Source organism: Sturnus vulgaris, chromosome 1, assembly GCF_052056855.1.
Source record: "Sturnus vulgaris isolate bStuVul1 chromosome 1, bStuVul1.hap1, whole genome shotgun sequence".
Taxonomy (NCBI): Eukaryota; Metazoa; Chordata; class Aves; order Passeriformes; family Sturnidae; genus Sturnus; species Sturnus vulgaris.
Window position 1 is genome coordinate 23,580,130 of NC_142243.1, and position 17,357 is coordinate 23,597,486.

The window sequence follows — 17,357 nt, forward strand, 5'->3', positions numbered from 1 at the left end:
AGTAGCTTATAGTGGAAAGATGCATGTTCTTTAATTAATTGACCCCTACGTGCATGGATTTATAATTTGTGCTACCGAATTGCATCCACTTCTTATTACAACAATCACCAAGTACTCCTGTACGTTATGTCAGTCCTTTTCTGTTTTGATGGTGCCTCTTAATTTTTTTCTATTATCACTCTTATTTTTGTGCCAGAGTAATTATTGAAAATGTTAAAGAGATGGCTGGTTGCTGGGGACTCCACTAATAGCTTTTTTAGTTACTTCCCTTTTCAACACACTCTAGCTTCATTTATTTACTGTGCAATGTTGTTAATTTAATACTTTCACCAAATCCCAGAAGATGAAATGTACTGTGTCCTTTGTGTAGAAAATCATGTACCTTAGTCTGGTACAGTTCACTTCTGATAGATCCACGATTTATCTTAATTTTGCCTCCATATTTCTGTTTCTGTCATTTCCATACTAGCTTCAAAACAATTTGAAATTTGGCATCCTAAAAATTAAAACTGTGGATCAGTAGTTATTTGAATTACTATTTTCCCTCTTTAATATGTTTTTCTTTGCTGTTTTTCAGTCATAGTGATGAAGATGCAGATTTAAATTGCCCAATCAAGTAACAAAAGTAATTGCCTTACTTTTCAGGAAAGTAGTAGTGCCCATTATGTCACACTGAATGTATATGACAGTGTTTGTTAACCATTTTGAACTATATCTATGTATGCTTGTACAGATGCTAAATGAATAAAAAAAAGTAGCTTAATATTTATAAACTACATACATGAGTTGCTAAAGTATAATTGAAGTGGGTGCTGCTACAATTGTGTTTGAATTTCAAGTGAACAGTTCAATTTATCAGATTTCTCTCACTTTAGCTAAGGTAATTAGTTCTCTTTCTAGTATAAAGTAGCCATTAAACTAATTTATAGGGTTAATTTTTACATCAAGCCATTGCATGTTGATTTAAAATGTAAAGGAAGAATAAACCTGTGTCAAATTTGTTTGGAATATTTTGACTAAGCACTATGTATCCACAAGAATAATTAACGACTATATCATTGTATATATTGGTATCATTAATTAATATCATTCTGACCTAAGAAATAATTTAGTGGGTATTTCTTATATTAATGGATTTTAATGCTTTTTTGGCCTAATTTTAATAAGAATGGGTTTTGAGGACAAATTCTTAGATTTTGCTTGCTTTAAACTCCATTATCTTTAAAGAAAATAGTAATAGTGTTGAGAAACCTTACAACAGAAGTTGTTAGCTGAAGTGAGTGATTGATCACATAACATAGACTTAAAAAGCCTTAAATCACACAGTCTTTCAAAATTATTTAGCTGCAACAGGCTTTGCACTTTTTCTTTCAAAGTGGCGTTTTAATTCTTAATGTGTGTCTTCCTTCCACCATGCCTTTTTCCTGGTCACCTGGGTCAGGGATTCCCGAGGGATGGTCATGTCAATGAAGAGTGATGCACAGAAGGCATTTGGTATATCAACCTTTTCTGTGTCCCCTCACCAGGGTTCCTTCTCCATTTAGTAGCAGGCCTTTTGTTTTTGATGTATTTGAAGAAGCCCTTCTTGTTGTCCTTGACATTCTTGACCAGATTTAATTCCAGGTGGACCTTGACTTTTCCTGTTTTACATCTACTTACTCCAAGAACAACTCTATATTCCAAGTGGCCTGTCCGTGCTTCTACCTCCTGTATATATCCTGCTTTAGTGAGTTTTAACATATATTCCTTGTTCATCCATGCTACTGTCTTGCCTCTTTGCCCAGTTTTATGCTCATCAGGATGCATCCTTCTTGAGCCTGGAGGAAGTGATGCTTGAATATTGACCATCTCTCTTGGACCCTTTTTCCCTGCAGAGCCCATCCCCATGGGATTCTTTCAAAAAGATCCCCAGAGAAGCTAAAGTTAGCTCTTGGTTGCAATTTGCCCTGCTTCCTTCATGCAGGATACTGAAGTCCACAATCTCACGATCACTGTAGCTGAGGCTGTCCCCAGCCTTCACCCCTCTAACAAGGCCTTCCTTGTTCATTAGTACAAGGTTGAGTGACACACCATTCCTCATTGATATCTCCCACCACCTCTGTCAGGAAGTTGTTGTAAATGCTTTACTGTTTGTGCTTTGCTGTTTTGTTCTTCTAGCAGATGTCAGGATGACTGAAGTCCCCTGTGACCATGACAGGGCCTGTGACCATGAGGCTACTTCTCTTTGTCTGTTAAAGCACTTCATCCACTTCCTTCTCTGACAGCATCACCCTTACTAGTCTGCCCTGTTTTCCCAACTCTTAACCTCTTGGCTGACTCATCATCCACCCCAAGACAGAGCTCGATACATTCCAGGTGTTGCCTCACACACAGGGCAACTTCACCACTGTGCTTTCCAGGTCTGTCTTTCCTAAACAGCATGTGGCCCTTCATGACAATATTCCAGTCACACAAGGTATCCCAACACACCTCCATAACTGCAATGAGATCAAAGCCCCACGACTGCATACATGTCATACATATCTCTTAATTCCTTCTGTTTGTTCCCTACACTGCATGCATTGGTGTACAGGCATTTCACAGAGGTATTTGAGTTTGTCCCAGTGGGAGTGCAAGGGCATGTCTCATAGTCCTGTCTTATAGTCATGTCTTTGGCTGCTTGTACCTACTGGAGGTACTCCAACTTAAACTTTTTTTGCTGCATGCATGGTCACTGTAACTCTCCCCTTACCCCATCTTTCCTAGTTTAAAGCTCACTTTACCAGGTTGGCCTGGTAAAGATTTATTGGCAAAGTTTTTGTGAGGTGCATCAGTTTTGTATAGATTAATCTGATAAAGAATGCTCTCTTCTTGCTATCCTTAAGGACAGAAGGAGTTCTGCAAGCAGTACTTCTAAAGAAACCTGACAAATATTCAGCAGTTTAAGCTATCTACAGCCTCTAGAAATTCAATCTGCTTTCAGTTTCTGAAACTTTAAGTGTTATTTTCAAGTATTTCTGGAAGTTTCTGTTTTGATATGGCTTTGGACTGTGTTTGTGCTGTTTGGAAATGTTCTTATATATCCCAATTTAACCCAAAACAGTAACGTCAGTGCAAGTAGGTAATGATGTGTAGACATTAAAAATTGTGTCCTGCTAGAGAGAGCAATGAGGAGGCAATGTTCTTGGAACACTTGTGTCAAGATGCTGAGTGATGTAGTAATAGAGAAATGTTCTTGGCACTGGAAGATTTTTGTAGGGACAGTACTTGGGCAGTGTACAGTGCACAGCCCTTTGGAAAAGCCTAAGACACTGCCCAAGAGATTATCTTCAAAATTCATGCCAGCTGCACAGATACTTGGAAGTCTTAAATGTCCAGGATGTGATTCATCACTCATACTGTGTTTGGGTTGCGGGTAAGTTTAAAAATATGTTTATCATAGAGTAAGTGGAAAAAGTCACCCTGTCCAATACAGAATATTCAGATAGTACAGATGAAGGTGACACTTGCTTTCATTTGGGTACCAGTACCATCCTTTCACAAACATCCAGAAATTTCCACATTGGACTGTGCCTTTTATTTTCCCTTTTAGAAGACAAATAGAATTTTTTAAGTCCACTTTTCAATGTTTTGGGTCAAAACATTAATAATTCAGTAGTATAGAGTTAACAAATGGGCTAAACTTACAAATATTAATTATTACAATCTGTGTAAAATCTCTAAAAATAACCAAATATATGCTTGTGTGTCTTAGCAAACAGGGGCATAGTCACTTAGTATTCAATAAGGAGTCTAAATTAGATAGAAACTTGGAAGGTAGCAATGTCAGACTATTGCTTGGTTCTTACTCTAGTGCTCTACCATTTTACCAGGTATGTAGCTGTATTATGCATTTTTCAATGTAGTTATCTTTGCTGACCTACACAATTACTTTCTTGAAAAACTCAAGTAACTCCTCTATTATTAAAAGCTAGCTTTGTTTCTTTGTTACCCCATTTCTCTGATTAAACCAATATTTTCTCCTATCTATTAGTAAATTACTTTTCTGGGCACGGTATTAACTTGAAGATAAGTGTTGTTGATTGCAGGAAAAAGAAATTGTTTTTAGCACCTTCCTGTAATTTTTCTAACCTGTCACATCTAAACCTGCCTGGAATATGACAATTTGTGAAATGACCTGCTGTATCCTATGTGCTGGGGTAGACTGCATTTGTGTTTTGGTTTAAAAATTGCTGTCTGTTTCTTACTGTAATTGCCAAAAGTTTGTTATATGCTATGTTTTTAGAACAATTAAAGGGCAAGCAGGATGTCATTTTTGAGGTAGCCAGCAGGAAATGTGGGGTCTCTGCAATATCAGGGTTTTCATTAAGTGTGCTTCTTTTGAATGAAGATCCATGTCCTGTGCTGGAAAACAAAAATAATTGAATAACTTTAGGCCCTGTGTACTAGGTCTGTAGGGAAGAATCCCAAAATCCCATTTGGACTCCAAATGCTATGATCAGCTTGGTTCAGATAGCAAATAGATGAAGATCCTGAGGCTGGAGTTTTTTTATTGTTTTACAAAAAAAATATTTTCCCAAGTCCAATATGTTACAACAGAGAATAGGAAGGAAGAGTAGGAATTATTCTTCTCCCTAGATGTGCCAGGGTACTGACGTCGTCCTTTACTCATTGTCTGTCCTCCTGGAAACACTTCAAACTTAAAACTACCTGAGATTCTTGTCACAGGATAGAAAGGAAGGAGAGTAGAAAGTGTTGTATCACTGCATTGATGTAAAGCACATAATTCCTAGTTGGGTAAAATCCAATCTTGGACATCTAATTTTTATACTGTGTTTTTCTATTGCTTGAAAAATATCCATATGTGCATATATAAAAACACTAATACATAAAATCTTCAGTGGCTCTTTATAGAATTTGCCAGAGATTGCTTTAGCAGATTATTGTTTTTTAGCTAAGTGAAGCTGAAACTTGTAGACGATCCAGACAGTTGTATGTTTTGAATTTGGTACCAGAATGCCAAGAATGGTTGAAGACATTTTGATATGGATGAACATCTACATTTTGAGAAGTCTTGAAACAATTGTGGTGTCTTAAGCCATCATTTTAGCTTTGCTTTTAAACCTTTCCAATCTGTAAACTATTATTAAATTGTTGTTAATAAACCTTGAAGGCTACGTAATACACTTGGTAAAGCTGGCTTTGACTTTGTATAAACTGTCTTTGTAGCACTTGTGCTGAGGAAACTGATCTTCTGTATTTGATTTTTAAGGAAAATACATGCAGATGATGAATATTCTGAAACCTATTGCATTTGATGTGATCCACTTCATGTCCCAGCTCTTTGATTACTATCTGTATGCAGTCTATACATTTTTTGGACGAAATGACATGGTAGGTAGAAGCATTTTTCATTTTCAAGTATCACTGTACACAGAGAATGAAAATAGAGAGGACATCTCTTAGCTTAAAATGCTACTTAGTATGTAATTCCCAGAAAAAATAGTGGCAACAGAATGGATTTGAATGTAGGAGTAAGAAGAGGCTGATTAGATCAGCAATAAAGGAGAGAAGCACTGGGAGCATTGTTGTCAGAGAGACATTAATCATATTATGTTTTGAATAGACAGATTCTCTATTCTTTTTTCCTGCACTATTGAAAAGGAGGAAAGACAATTTGAAGTAGTGGTAGAAGGTGGGTAGCAAAGGAGCCTGCAGAAGGAGGGTGGTTTAAGCCTAGATAGCATAAGGGGATTGAATTTTTCTATGTGTATTTCTATGGTTTACATAAGAATAGCAAACGTAGAAAAAGGGAGCCATGAAAGTTAAGTAGTAACTCAAGTTTAAGACGTTTGAAAGACACTTTTTTGTATCTAGTATTTTTCTGTCAAACTACTTGCATTAATGAAAACAACATTTTTTTTGAGTGATCTTGTAGTTGAAAAAAACGCTTCTTGGCAATGTTTTTACATAACATAGATCAGCTTTCAATAGAATTGTTCTAATAGCTGCATGTAAGAACAACTTTCTCCTATCTTGGCCTCTAAATTACTCCACAAGTAACAATGTCAAGGGGTTCCAAATCCATCATCGTGTGTTGGCAAATTGTGCATTTTCAGACTCAAAAAATGGTTCTAAAAGGTTTTGAACTGTTCTATTTGGCAGGACAAATATATTTACGGTTTGTGTTTACAAGATGGGTGGAGGGTTTCTTCTTTTTGTTGGGTTTTTTGTTTTGTTTTTTTTTTTTTGTTTGTTTGTGGTTTGGTTTTGGGCTTTTTGGCTTGTTTTGTTAAGATAATTGATTTCTGTTGGCTTAGTTGCTCTGGTATTCACATTGTGTTGGATTTATTGTTATTTTTTTGTACCTCCTGTTTTGTGTTTCTAAAGCCCATACCAGCTTCCTCATTCTGTGCTTCTAACAGGGAACAGCACAGTGCTAGGCAGGTAAACATGATAGCAGATGGGTGGTAAAATTTGTGATGTTTTTGTAATGTGCCTAGTATTTGTTTTGCCAGATTGTTTTCCAGAGAAACACAATGCTTTCAGGGGTTTATGGTTGTAATAAACCCTCTTGTAATGCTGCTTAAATGCCCTCACTCCCCATAGTGTTTCTAAACCTTTAGAAATTAGAGATGGGTGATGGTATGTGATTTAGACCACTCAGAGAGTTCCTGTTTTATTTTTGTTCAGAAAAAATGTCAAATGGCATTCTTAGAGTATGCTGGTACAACTTCCTGAAAGGTCTAAAATTATTTGTGAGTAATTGTTGAGGTTATTTTGTATATGTGAGTTAGTACACACATAAGGAGAGTGATTGGTTATACAGAATTCATTGCCTGCTCAGTGAAAACCAGAGATTTAAAATATACATGTTGAGTTCTGTGTCCATTCATGATGCTGGCATTGCTCTTTCCAGACCTCGTTTGAGCCATTATCCTATGTAATCAATATTTAACTTTCTTCACTGCCAGAAATTAAACACTGTTGCAGCCAGAATTGCTTTCAAAACTTTTATTATTTGAGATGCAAATTAAGCCTGCCTTAACTCAAATTATGGAGCAAGGAAAAACTAAAAGGATTGCCTGTATTTAACATCTACTCACTAGAATGTAAGGCATTAATGGACATGCCACAAAGTAGTTTTCCTTAATATAAACAAATTTAGGTGAAATTTCTTTTTTTTTTTTGACAAGACATTGCACTGATTTGTAAACTTATTTTTTTAAATAACTATAGCAGGTTATTATAAGAGGTAATTACTATAAGAGGTTAATGATAAGAGATAAAATTGGTGATGAATAGAATTATTCTTCAAATTGTTTAATGCTCTGCTTACTAGCCTTACTAGGTCATCAACTTAAGGAATTTAGAAATCTACAGTTCTGCAAATAGAAATAGTAAGAACTTGTATGATGTGAGTCAGATGTCCTGATGAGTGAAATGTTCATGGTGAAGCCATGAGGTTCTGCTCTTGTGGACATGTCTCCTAGATTAGGTTTTAGATTTCATCAGAGTGTACTTCCAATGGGAATTCAAATCAGGTGTAAATTTTCATTTAATATATAGAAGAATTGGGACAGATGAACATTTGAAATAAAATCTTTAGATGCAGTAAATGGGGACCTGAATTATACCTGTTAGTATTCAAAAAGAGGGGGGAGGAGGGCACATAACGCAAATACTTCCTTCCCTGATTCGGCCCACTGAAAGGAAGTCTAGTAATGCAGTGTACAAAAGTGTCCTAAATATTGTTCAGCAAATTGCCTTTTGGTGTGAATCACATACCAGAACTGTATTCAGATCCTTCCAGGTTGTTGACTTAAATGTGTGTTTCTCACATGTCCCGTTTCCACTTTCTTTGTTGTGTTTGTTTGTTGGGGGCTTTTATTAACAGTAGAAGATAAGAATTTACAATAATTATGCATGTCAAATCAGACCCTTAGCTGGTATAATCCACTGCACTTAGCAGGAAACTGGTGTAACTATATATATGTGTGTATATGTATATAAAAATAAATCATATATATAGCATAGGTATATATATAACCATATATCCTAGCTGAGCATCTGCCCCATACACTCCTGAGCCATGAACATGAAGATGGCACATTTCTGAGGTAGCTCTTTGTAGGCATTAAGTAATAATGACTGTTTATAAAGATCAGTGGTTATAATCTTTATGCAAGATACATATTTTATAATTACAAGAGATTTTATTGCTAGAAAGAGTGACTTGGATGTGGTGTGAATGCAGGGCAAGGAGGTGGTGGTGTGGGGCACCATTCTGGGCTCATCACCCAAATGAGAAAACCTAGTCCTGCAGTCAAATACAGAATTATAGCAATAAAAGATGTTTTATTGGTATGAATGGTACACTGTCATCTTCATGAAAGATTCTTAGGTCTTTCTCCACACCAGTGCAGTGTTAAGTGCTGTGAACTCTGTTGATTTTCTTTTCATTTTGTATGGTTGTGATTCTGTGCTAAATTTTAATGTAAGTAAGTTGTGGATAGTCTTTGCAAGCTCAAGTTTTGCTGTGTAACTTCAAAGTTGAAACCAATGAGATTTCCTTTCCCAAATTAAGCAGAATGTATTTCTTCTAGTTCGAATCAACAGGACTGGGCCTCAGTAGCAGCAGATTGCGCACCACACTGAACAGGATCCAGGAGAGTCTGATTGACCTGGTAAGTACCTGGATTTTGTTAATGCTCAGTGGGATAGAGGTCCCTCTGTGACATTCAGGAATTTTGTTTCATCATGTCTTTTTGATTTTTTTTTTTTTCTATTTTCACATTCAGTGTCTAATAACAAAGGCTTAGTTTCATGATGTAGAGGTCATTATTGTATGAAATCACTTGTTTCTAACACACAGCAAAATGAATTAAATAGATTTTGCGAGATGTAACAGTGAAATTCTGTATTTAAATCTTCTATTATGGTTCATATAATAAAGAGAGACATTCAATATTGTTCTTACCAAGAGACATTTTATAAAAAGAATGATGACTCATTTTTCTTCAGTAAAAGAATAGCGAACAGTAAGCAATCCTGAAGATTATTCACTTTTCAGGATAATAGAGGTTGTATACTAAGACCTTCCTTGATTTTGGGGAACTTCCCCTGAAGTATTTTTTTTATTATATCCCATCGGTCATTTTGTGATTTATTTTCAAAGTGTGAGAAGTAAATATAGTGTTTGTGTCACACTGGCAGTACATTACTGTCCTGCACAGGAGGATGGTAAAGGAGACTGTAGGTAGTTTTTGTGGATTCAACTGAACAGCAGAGTTTATAAAGAAATGTTGCTAAAAACTACACCAGTAATGGAAGTTTGAAGTTCTCATATTTCACCTAAATATAAAGCCCTTGAAACATTATGAAGAATTTTCCTCAGGGTATCATAAATGGCTTGTGTAATAGTTAATACCATGGATGCTACAGGAAGGTTTTATTTTATGAGGTTTCTGTCTTAGAAAGAAGAAAAAGATGCTCCACTCTGACTTGCACAAGGATTTGACACTCAACAGAAATGTACTTTATGCTTTTTTAATTCCTTGAAGCATTATATCGAATCCTAAATTATTCTCTCAGAGAAGCATCTTAAAGGTCTTGAGGGCCATTTCTTATACAGTCAGTAGAGGGAGCATAAGATAACTAATAACCCTAGGCCTCTGTAAAAGAGAAAAAGGCTTCTTGATATTCTTCTCAAAGGCAATGTATGCACAAAGAAAAATTCATTCTAAGAAGTACTTGCAAATGAATCAGTTAATGATTATGGAAAAATGGCAAGTTATGGAATTAATTTTTAAAATTTCACTGTAGTGATGGTTCCTGACAAGGCTTTACAGACTTCAATTTTTTAGCAGTTGAAATAATAATAAAAAAAAGTTCTAGGAGTGAAATGGAAAAATAACAGTCATTAATAGTACTGTAACACATAATGTTATTGCCAATTGAAATTAATAGCTATGTTTGATGTAAGATTTGAAAGAAGAAAGAAATCTTAGCTAACTGCTATTAACTTAAAAACATTCCATGAGGTTTATTAACATCTTGTGAACATACCAATCTTTTACTATAAATGGAAATTTTTCACTTTTTGATTTATGATGAAGTAAAAGTATTCTGGGTCTCTTTGTTTGTTCTTTGCTTATTTTTAAGAGTTTGTGGAAGTCAAGGTTTATTTTCATTGTGTCATAAAAAGGGTATTTCTTAAGACTGTATGGACGGTTCTGAACTGCTCAAGGGTTTCTTCTATCTCATTTTAAATTTTTGTAAATTGCTTTCTGAAAGTATTCCTGTTTGTGTTGTGGCATTCAGTCTCATGGCCTGTTGGGATTTCAAGGTTGTTGCCTTGTCTTCTATCCATGGTAACTTTATTAAGGGCTTAATTTCTGTCACATTTCAGTTCCTGATGGGAGCATCAATGTTTTATTTCCATAAATACAGTCTGAATCTGACAATTCTGAGTCTATGACCAAAACTTGACCAGACTTACATGTAGATCAGAATAATTTCACAAATCTCTGTGTCCGTGAAGGTTGAGCTACATGATCTGTATCAAGACTTTTCAGTAATTTAGACTTGATCATTTCTAGCTTTCCTCTTAGACTTTCTCAATTCCTTTTTTTGAAATATCAGTGGGTGAAGGCCTCTTTACTCAAATTTATTGTTGGGAGGTAGAGGAATAATTGGAGGATTGAGTGGCCACCCTCTCCAGCTTTGTGTAGAATTCTGGTATTTTCTGTTTGGGATTGAATTAATGATACCTAGTTTATACCAGATTACCCTTTTTTTTTTTTTTAATGCTACGTTATTGTTATTCAGCTGAATTTTAAGTTTCCTTTGTGAAGGAAAAAGCGATGTGAAATGAGAGTTCCACTTCTGGCAAGTTAAAGCACTGAGTGTTCTTTCTTGCATTTTTGTAGCATGTTCAGTATGAAGAGTGTGGAGGTTAATTTGAGGCATTCCCTGTAACTCCTTATGGAGCTACTGTATTTTCCCATAATTACAGTGCAAGAAGTTTCTGTCCTTTAATATATACTGTGCTTACAGTATACTGACCACACTTGGAAAATAAGTACTATCCAGGTTTTTATTTGGACCTCTGAGAGAATAAGTCAAATTTCTGACATGTGGCCAGTGTGCAAAAGGCTGCAGCAATTTGAAGCACTTCCTCTGCTCTTCCTCCAAGCCTTCTCATGCATCGTGTGCCTCCTGCTTCTGCTGGAGGTCCGTGTCCCCTCTGAGCAGTATTCAACTATAGCTGAACCACTCCACTGTTTTTTGCAGTCTAATACTTCATAGCAAAACCAACTGTACTTTATAAACTGCAGCACGTCCTCCTGCAGTTTAGATAAATGTTTTAGACAGTGAACAGGAAATAGTTGAGATGGGAAGATGTGTTTAGTCCTGTTAACCTCTGCCAGGCAATAATGTGACACCTCAGCTGTGATACATATTATTCAATGTCAATGTCTCTCCTACAATAAGTGATAAACCACCTTGTAGTAAACAAAAACCTCCAAACAATAAACAATGAACAAACTGCTTCAGCTGGTAGGAAGTGTGCTCTTGCTGGTTGTAATTGGGATACAAAAACATTTTGAATTTGAACTTTTCTTAAAATTTGGATGTTCTGTATGATGTAATCAAAATGACAGTGATGAAGGATTTTATTATGACAATGATAAAAGGAATTAACTCTTTACAACTGAGCAAGCAGATTCTTAAAACCCTAATGCTTTAGATATGCTTCCAATCTCAAACTGTTACAAATTTAATAATAATCAAATCTGATTATGGCTCTTTTTAAAACTCTGTATTCCTAATGCAGACACTGGTTTAAGTATGATCTGAAATTTCTTTCAATAAATAAATAAAAAATAAAATAAAAAACATTTGAAAATAAATAAAAGGGACCTACCAATTAGCAAACCTTTCTTTTAGTAAGTTATGTGGGAGTGTGCTGACAGCTTACAGTGGTCTAGTAAGCTGTTTTCTGTATGTAACCTCCTTGTCTTTGCCTTAAAGAAATACCTATAGGCTAAATCAAAAGTATAAAAAATAAAAGCACTGTGAGTATTTGTTTTAAAGTAGTTTAGGGTCCAGTTTGATTTCTGAGAGTTAAGGGAACAGTATGACTTTCAAAAGTTTATTTGGCTACACTGTACTGAACTTCGTATGTGTATCTGAACTTCATAGTCAGGTCTTTGCACATCTAGCACAAAATAGCTTTCATACAGATTTCTGCTGTGCAGCAGCTTCAGGGTTAATAATGTAACAATAACTTCTGGATTCTCCAAAAGTAGCACTCTACAAACACTCATTCATATATGCAGATTGTATTAAAAAGAAAACACAGAAAGAGAAGACTGAAAAGGGGATGAGGAAGTGCTGTTCTTTCAGCCTCACTCAGATGTGGTTTAGATTTGGCTAAATACATCAAAACAAGCCCCTTTTTTGAGTTGCTTGTATCTCCTCACTGACAATTTCCAAGTCAGTATGTAGAGGTACCTACACACATTATGTCCTTGTGTGTGTAATTTCTAACAGGAATGTGTTTTTACACAGTAATGATGTCCTTAGGAGTTCACTGAGAGCTTTAAGCTCCTAGGTACAAGGCATCAGTTTGTTGTGTGCTTTGGTAGGAATAATTAGTGCTTTGGAAGGAAAATACTTCTGATTCCTTGCTTTTTCTGTTTTTATGCAGCTTCCTCGTCTTCACAAAATGTAGTGTAATCGGGATGCTGCTGTTGCCTAGACCTTGTTTGTGAATATCCTGTGTATATAAATAGCTGCTTTGAGTGATATTGCTGCAAAAAGAGATTTAGGGGACAAATAACCATGGAATACTCATAAATAATTCATTGCAAGCAAGTTTGCTCAAGCAAAACTAAAATTTAGAAAGAAGTTTCTTGAAGTCACGGTGTCTTACAGCAGTAGAAAATAAATCACTGTAGTAAAGTATCTAAGCACTGAAATGCAATGTATAGGAGAGTAGATGGAAGGAATTACTTATACAAATGAGTATGGGTCAATGTATTTTAGAATCTGTCTTTACTTTGGCTTTTGGTCTCCTTCCCCAGAAAGTATATGTCTTTTGGCAGAGTCAGGTTAGAGATTTGATGGTGCAGAGTTGGAAAACATAGGTTATTCAGATGTACAAATAAGATAAAGATTGGTAGGAATAATTTTTATCGTCATGTCTGACTTCCCATCCCATTTTGGCTTTGACTCTTTTATCCTGTGGAGTGATACAATTCCATTTCATTAGCCCCAGTGATGGAAACAAATAGTTTGGTTTTACTTAAAATGCAATACTGCATTACATAGTGTGGACAGGTGCACTGTTAGGTATGGTTGGCAAAATGTTAGTGGCAAGCTCTGGAGAGTCTGGGCTGTGGAATTGTTTAAATTGTTTACCTGACACAGCTGTGCCTAGCACAGGATGCAGCTCCTAAAGGCCATAGCTAAGGCCCTCAGTGAAATGGTAGCTGTGATTCTTGGTGAGGTTTTATTTGGCTGAAGATATCTTGTGCAACATTTCTAATCCATGCTTGGTCTCCTGCTGCTTAAAAGGAAAAAAAAAAACCTGGAGAAAAAAGAAAAAAACACGGTTTGTGGGTTTTTTCTTCCCTCTCTTTTAAAGAGATTTCTAAGTGTACATAATGACAGTTTCTGAGGTGTTGTATGAATTGTTTGTCAATAGAAGAGAACTCTGTGTATGCAAAGTTCTGACATGACAAGCACTTTGAAATTATGCTAGGATTTCCACAGGTTTTTTCCTTACTCACATTATTTATTTAGAGTTCTTCATACATATTTTCTTTGTTTATTTGACTGTATTATCAAATAGACTGGAATAATTTACCGAAGTTTTTGAGCTTATTTAATTGGGTATATTTTCTGAGTTTTGGCAATTGCTTGGTCTCTCTTTAAGCAGTCTCTGGGGCATCTCATTTTTGTCACTTCAGACTCTTCTGGCTGGGCACCGAAAATGGGCTGTTTCCAGAGGAGTGTAGATGTCCACAGAGTCACAGCTGAGCACCTGGGAACCAGCAGCAGCTTTTCCTGAGAAAATTTCTTTGTACAGGAAAGTGCTGCAGTAAAAATGTGTATGAGCAGACCAGACCAATTTAGATGGTTTTTTTCCAAGGTAGTGGTTCAGGTTCTAACACTGCCTGTGCATGTGCTTTTCTGTGGAGTTTCATTTGACATTTATTTTTTTAGGGCATGGTTAATGACCCATTTTCTCCGTTGTCTGTCAGCACACACAGTGGTTCCTCATAGAGACATTGTTGCATTACTTGAGACAAGATAATAAATAAACCTTCCAACTTCTTGTAATTTTTTGATGCAAAAAGTCTGCCATTTAACTTTGGATGTTAAAAAATAAAAGAAATGCAGAGATCCCAGAAGTTTTAGTGCAAACTTTATTGAACTCTTTACTGAAGTCAGTGGGACTGACCCAATGGAGGTTTGGGACATGCTTGTTTTGTGACAAAGAGCATGGAGGATCCACACTCTTGAAATCAGAACTTTACGCCTGTGAGGCAATGCTGATAAATTCAGCCCTGGGGACAATGTGAAATGTATGCATTGTAAGTGTTGGGAAGTTTGGAGATCCCTTTTCTGGCTCTTCAATAATGCTCTGAAGATACCAGTTGCATGAAAAAGGTTGTAAATAATAGAAAATTAATAGCATGGTTTCTCAAGCTGTTTTGTAGTTTGGTTTTTAAAGATCTGCTTTCTTAAAGCCTGTAGAGTAACAATCATGGTAGTAGTTTACATTGTTTATGTTTAATTTACTTTCTTGAGGGTTGAGGCAAGATTACCTGCTTGGTAAGTTTGGTGCCTCTCAGCAAGAAAATATTAATCTTGCAACTTAACACCTAGTAGGAGTATTGTAAAATACCGTCTTAAAACCTTAACATGTTTACAACATATTCAAAAAGTACTTTTACCTTGAAAGCAATGTGCTTTTGCAATTGGCCCTACCTATAATTTTCAGCATTCAGTTTCAAGAACAGTTGGGGATGTGTAAGCTCAAAGGGGAGACAATAAGCCTAATTGATTGCTATCAGTAGATTTTTGTGATAAAAAATTCTTGTATATTAAGCATCTGCTGGAGTTAGGTGAACTGTTTTCAGGCAGCTTTTGAATACATGACGAAGCTATGCTTTCTTTGATCAGTTTTTCTTGTAATCAATGCTCATGATATTACAAAAACTATTAATTACAGTTTTATAAAGAGAGATGATAGAGCTATCCTGTTTTATGTAAACATTTGAGATTAGTCTGCTTTTCCTCATCCATCAACACACATCAAGTTCTTGGTAAAGGTGTTGGTATGTCACAGCTGCTGTAGACTGTTCTACTTCCAGAACCTTTTCAGATAGTACAGTTTTGTCCATGCTTTTTGAACACGACTTACTCCTTTACCATTGAGATTTCTGTAGTAATATTTAGAGTTATTGCAAAATCAAACCTAAAATTTTGCTATTGTGTATGGATATTAAATCAAAAGAATTCTAAAACTGAAATCTTGTGCAAAAAGTATTAGGCCAGAAGAAGAGCAGTTTTAAAAGATTATTGGTTGTGGGTGTGATCTGAAGAGCTTTGTGTACTGGGGACAGGTTGTGGAGTTTATTGGTTTTTGTTTCAAGTTAGTGGAGGTGGATGATTGTAATAGCCAACTATTTCACCATAACTGGCAGATAATCAGTTGCTTCAGTCATAAGTTCTTCTGGATAACTGAAATAAAAGTGTTTCTGTTCTCACAGTGAAATCAGCCCTGTAAAAATGTCTCGCTTGCAAATTGAATGTCAAATTTTAACTTAGATAATTAGCTTATATAGTTTATACTTCGAATTTAGGTAACTAGTTTATAGTCTCCTCTTCCCATTGAGATGGAAGGCTTAACAGATGTTTGCCACTGGGTTCAGCCAAACTTGAAATGCAAATGTCCTCTTATTGCAGATGACATTTTTAGAGGAAGAGATTGAAGGAGGGGCTTGTTCCTTACACAGATTTTATTTTTCTACCTGTTCATTAAAAATTTTCTTCTTAGGAGTAAACAATTAAATAATAAAGTGAAATACCCAACAATTAAACAAAATCATGCTCCCATTCATTTGATACCTGTTATTTGCTAATGCATACCTTTTTGTTTGTAAAAACATGTTCCAGATGAATTTGAATTCAACTATAGGTATCTTGCAAAGATGCTTCCCAAAGCATACACTGTATCTTGTACTACTGTTATTAGCAACCCTTAAGCAGGCAAAGCAGTCATAAGCCTGCTTTAATATTTCATCCTGATATTTTCAAGTCTTTATAGCAAAACAGCTTTTAAAAGTAGTTGCTAGTTGGGTATGCCTATCATGTATAGCATTAGAAAACACAGTTCTTTTTGTGTGACAGTATGAGGAAATGAAACTAAGACTAGAAAAATTTAATGTGTAAGACCTGCTGTAAGGTGTCTGCAGGCAATACTGGTTAACCTGTCCTGCTGTGCCTGCTACAGCTCGTTTGGCTATTGTTCAGATAAGTCTGTTAAAATTTTTTTAACACTTTGGATATTTTCTTTTTTTGCAAGGAAGGAGAAGAGCATTTTGTAGTTTGCATCAGTTCCATGTAAACCTTGAAATGATTTTGTGCAGTTTTCTTACAAGGATGATGTGTGGGCTGTGATATGTCTTTGACATATCTCAGTTCTGCTGGATCAGCAAGACCTGCTACTCTGATGTAGGGAGGAGCTAAGCAAGTTTATTCTGTTTTAGTATTGCTCTCTGCATGCTTAATGCTGGGTCCTGCAATATGTTCCCAGTGTAACTTGACATTTCTTGAAATTAAAGTTCAGCTGGCTGCTAATTAATTTTCTGGCTTCTACTCCTCCTCTTCCTCTTGAGGCTGGCAGTTTTACAGGACTCTGCTTGTTTGCTATGGTACACAAAGGGAATCTCTGGCAACAGACACTTTCTTGCAGATTTTCTTCATTATTGGAAGGGTTAACTTTAACAAGTTCAGTGCACTGAAAAACACCTGATTTCTTTAAATAGCCTGTAGCCTTTTTTCCTGTTCTAGCTTGTGTGTTTGTCCCTTTATTTGCTACTTTCAGTCATTTGATCATTTCTCTTAATGAAAGCAGGAGGCAAAAACCCATGCATCACTGAGGCCCTTTCAGAGTGATCCTGTGCTTCTTTGGGGTATTGGCACACTGGGTGTTTGCTTTTTGCTATCAGCATGCTTTTGCAGTGCCTGCTTTTTAGAACAAATTAGGAGAATGAAATGCTCATGCTGCTTGGCCACGATGCTTGAACGAGTGTTTGACTCCCTAGTTGAAGTAGCATATCTTTTACTTAGCCAGTTCT

At 36.0% G+C, this 17,357-nt stretch overlaps 1 protein-coding gene across 2 annotated transcripts in view; it reads left to right on the forward strand.

The window, feature by feature from the left end:
- Positions 1 to 17,357, forward strand: part of VPS50 (VPS50 subunit of EARP/GARPII complex) — a 79,684-nt gene that overhangs the window by 49,039 nt on the left and 13,288 nt on the right. Inside the window, exons 21-23 of one of the 2 annotated variants that reach the window (XM_088161667.1) lie at positions 5,252 to 5,373; positions 6,370 to 6,426; positions 8,586 to 8,666. In XM_088161667.1, coding sequence (XP_088017793.1) covers positions 5,252 to 5,373; positions 6,370 to 6,426; positions 8,586 to 8,666 — 260 coding nt within the window. The remainder of the gene's footprint in view (positions 1 to 5,251; positions 5,374 to 6,369; positions 6,427 to 8,585; positions 8,667 to 17,357) is intronic. The other variant, XM_014875636.2, reaches the window with a different exon arrangement.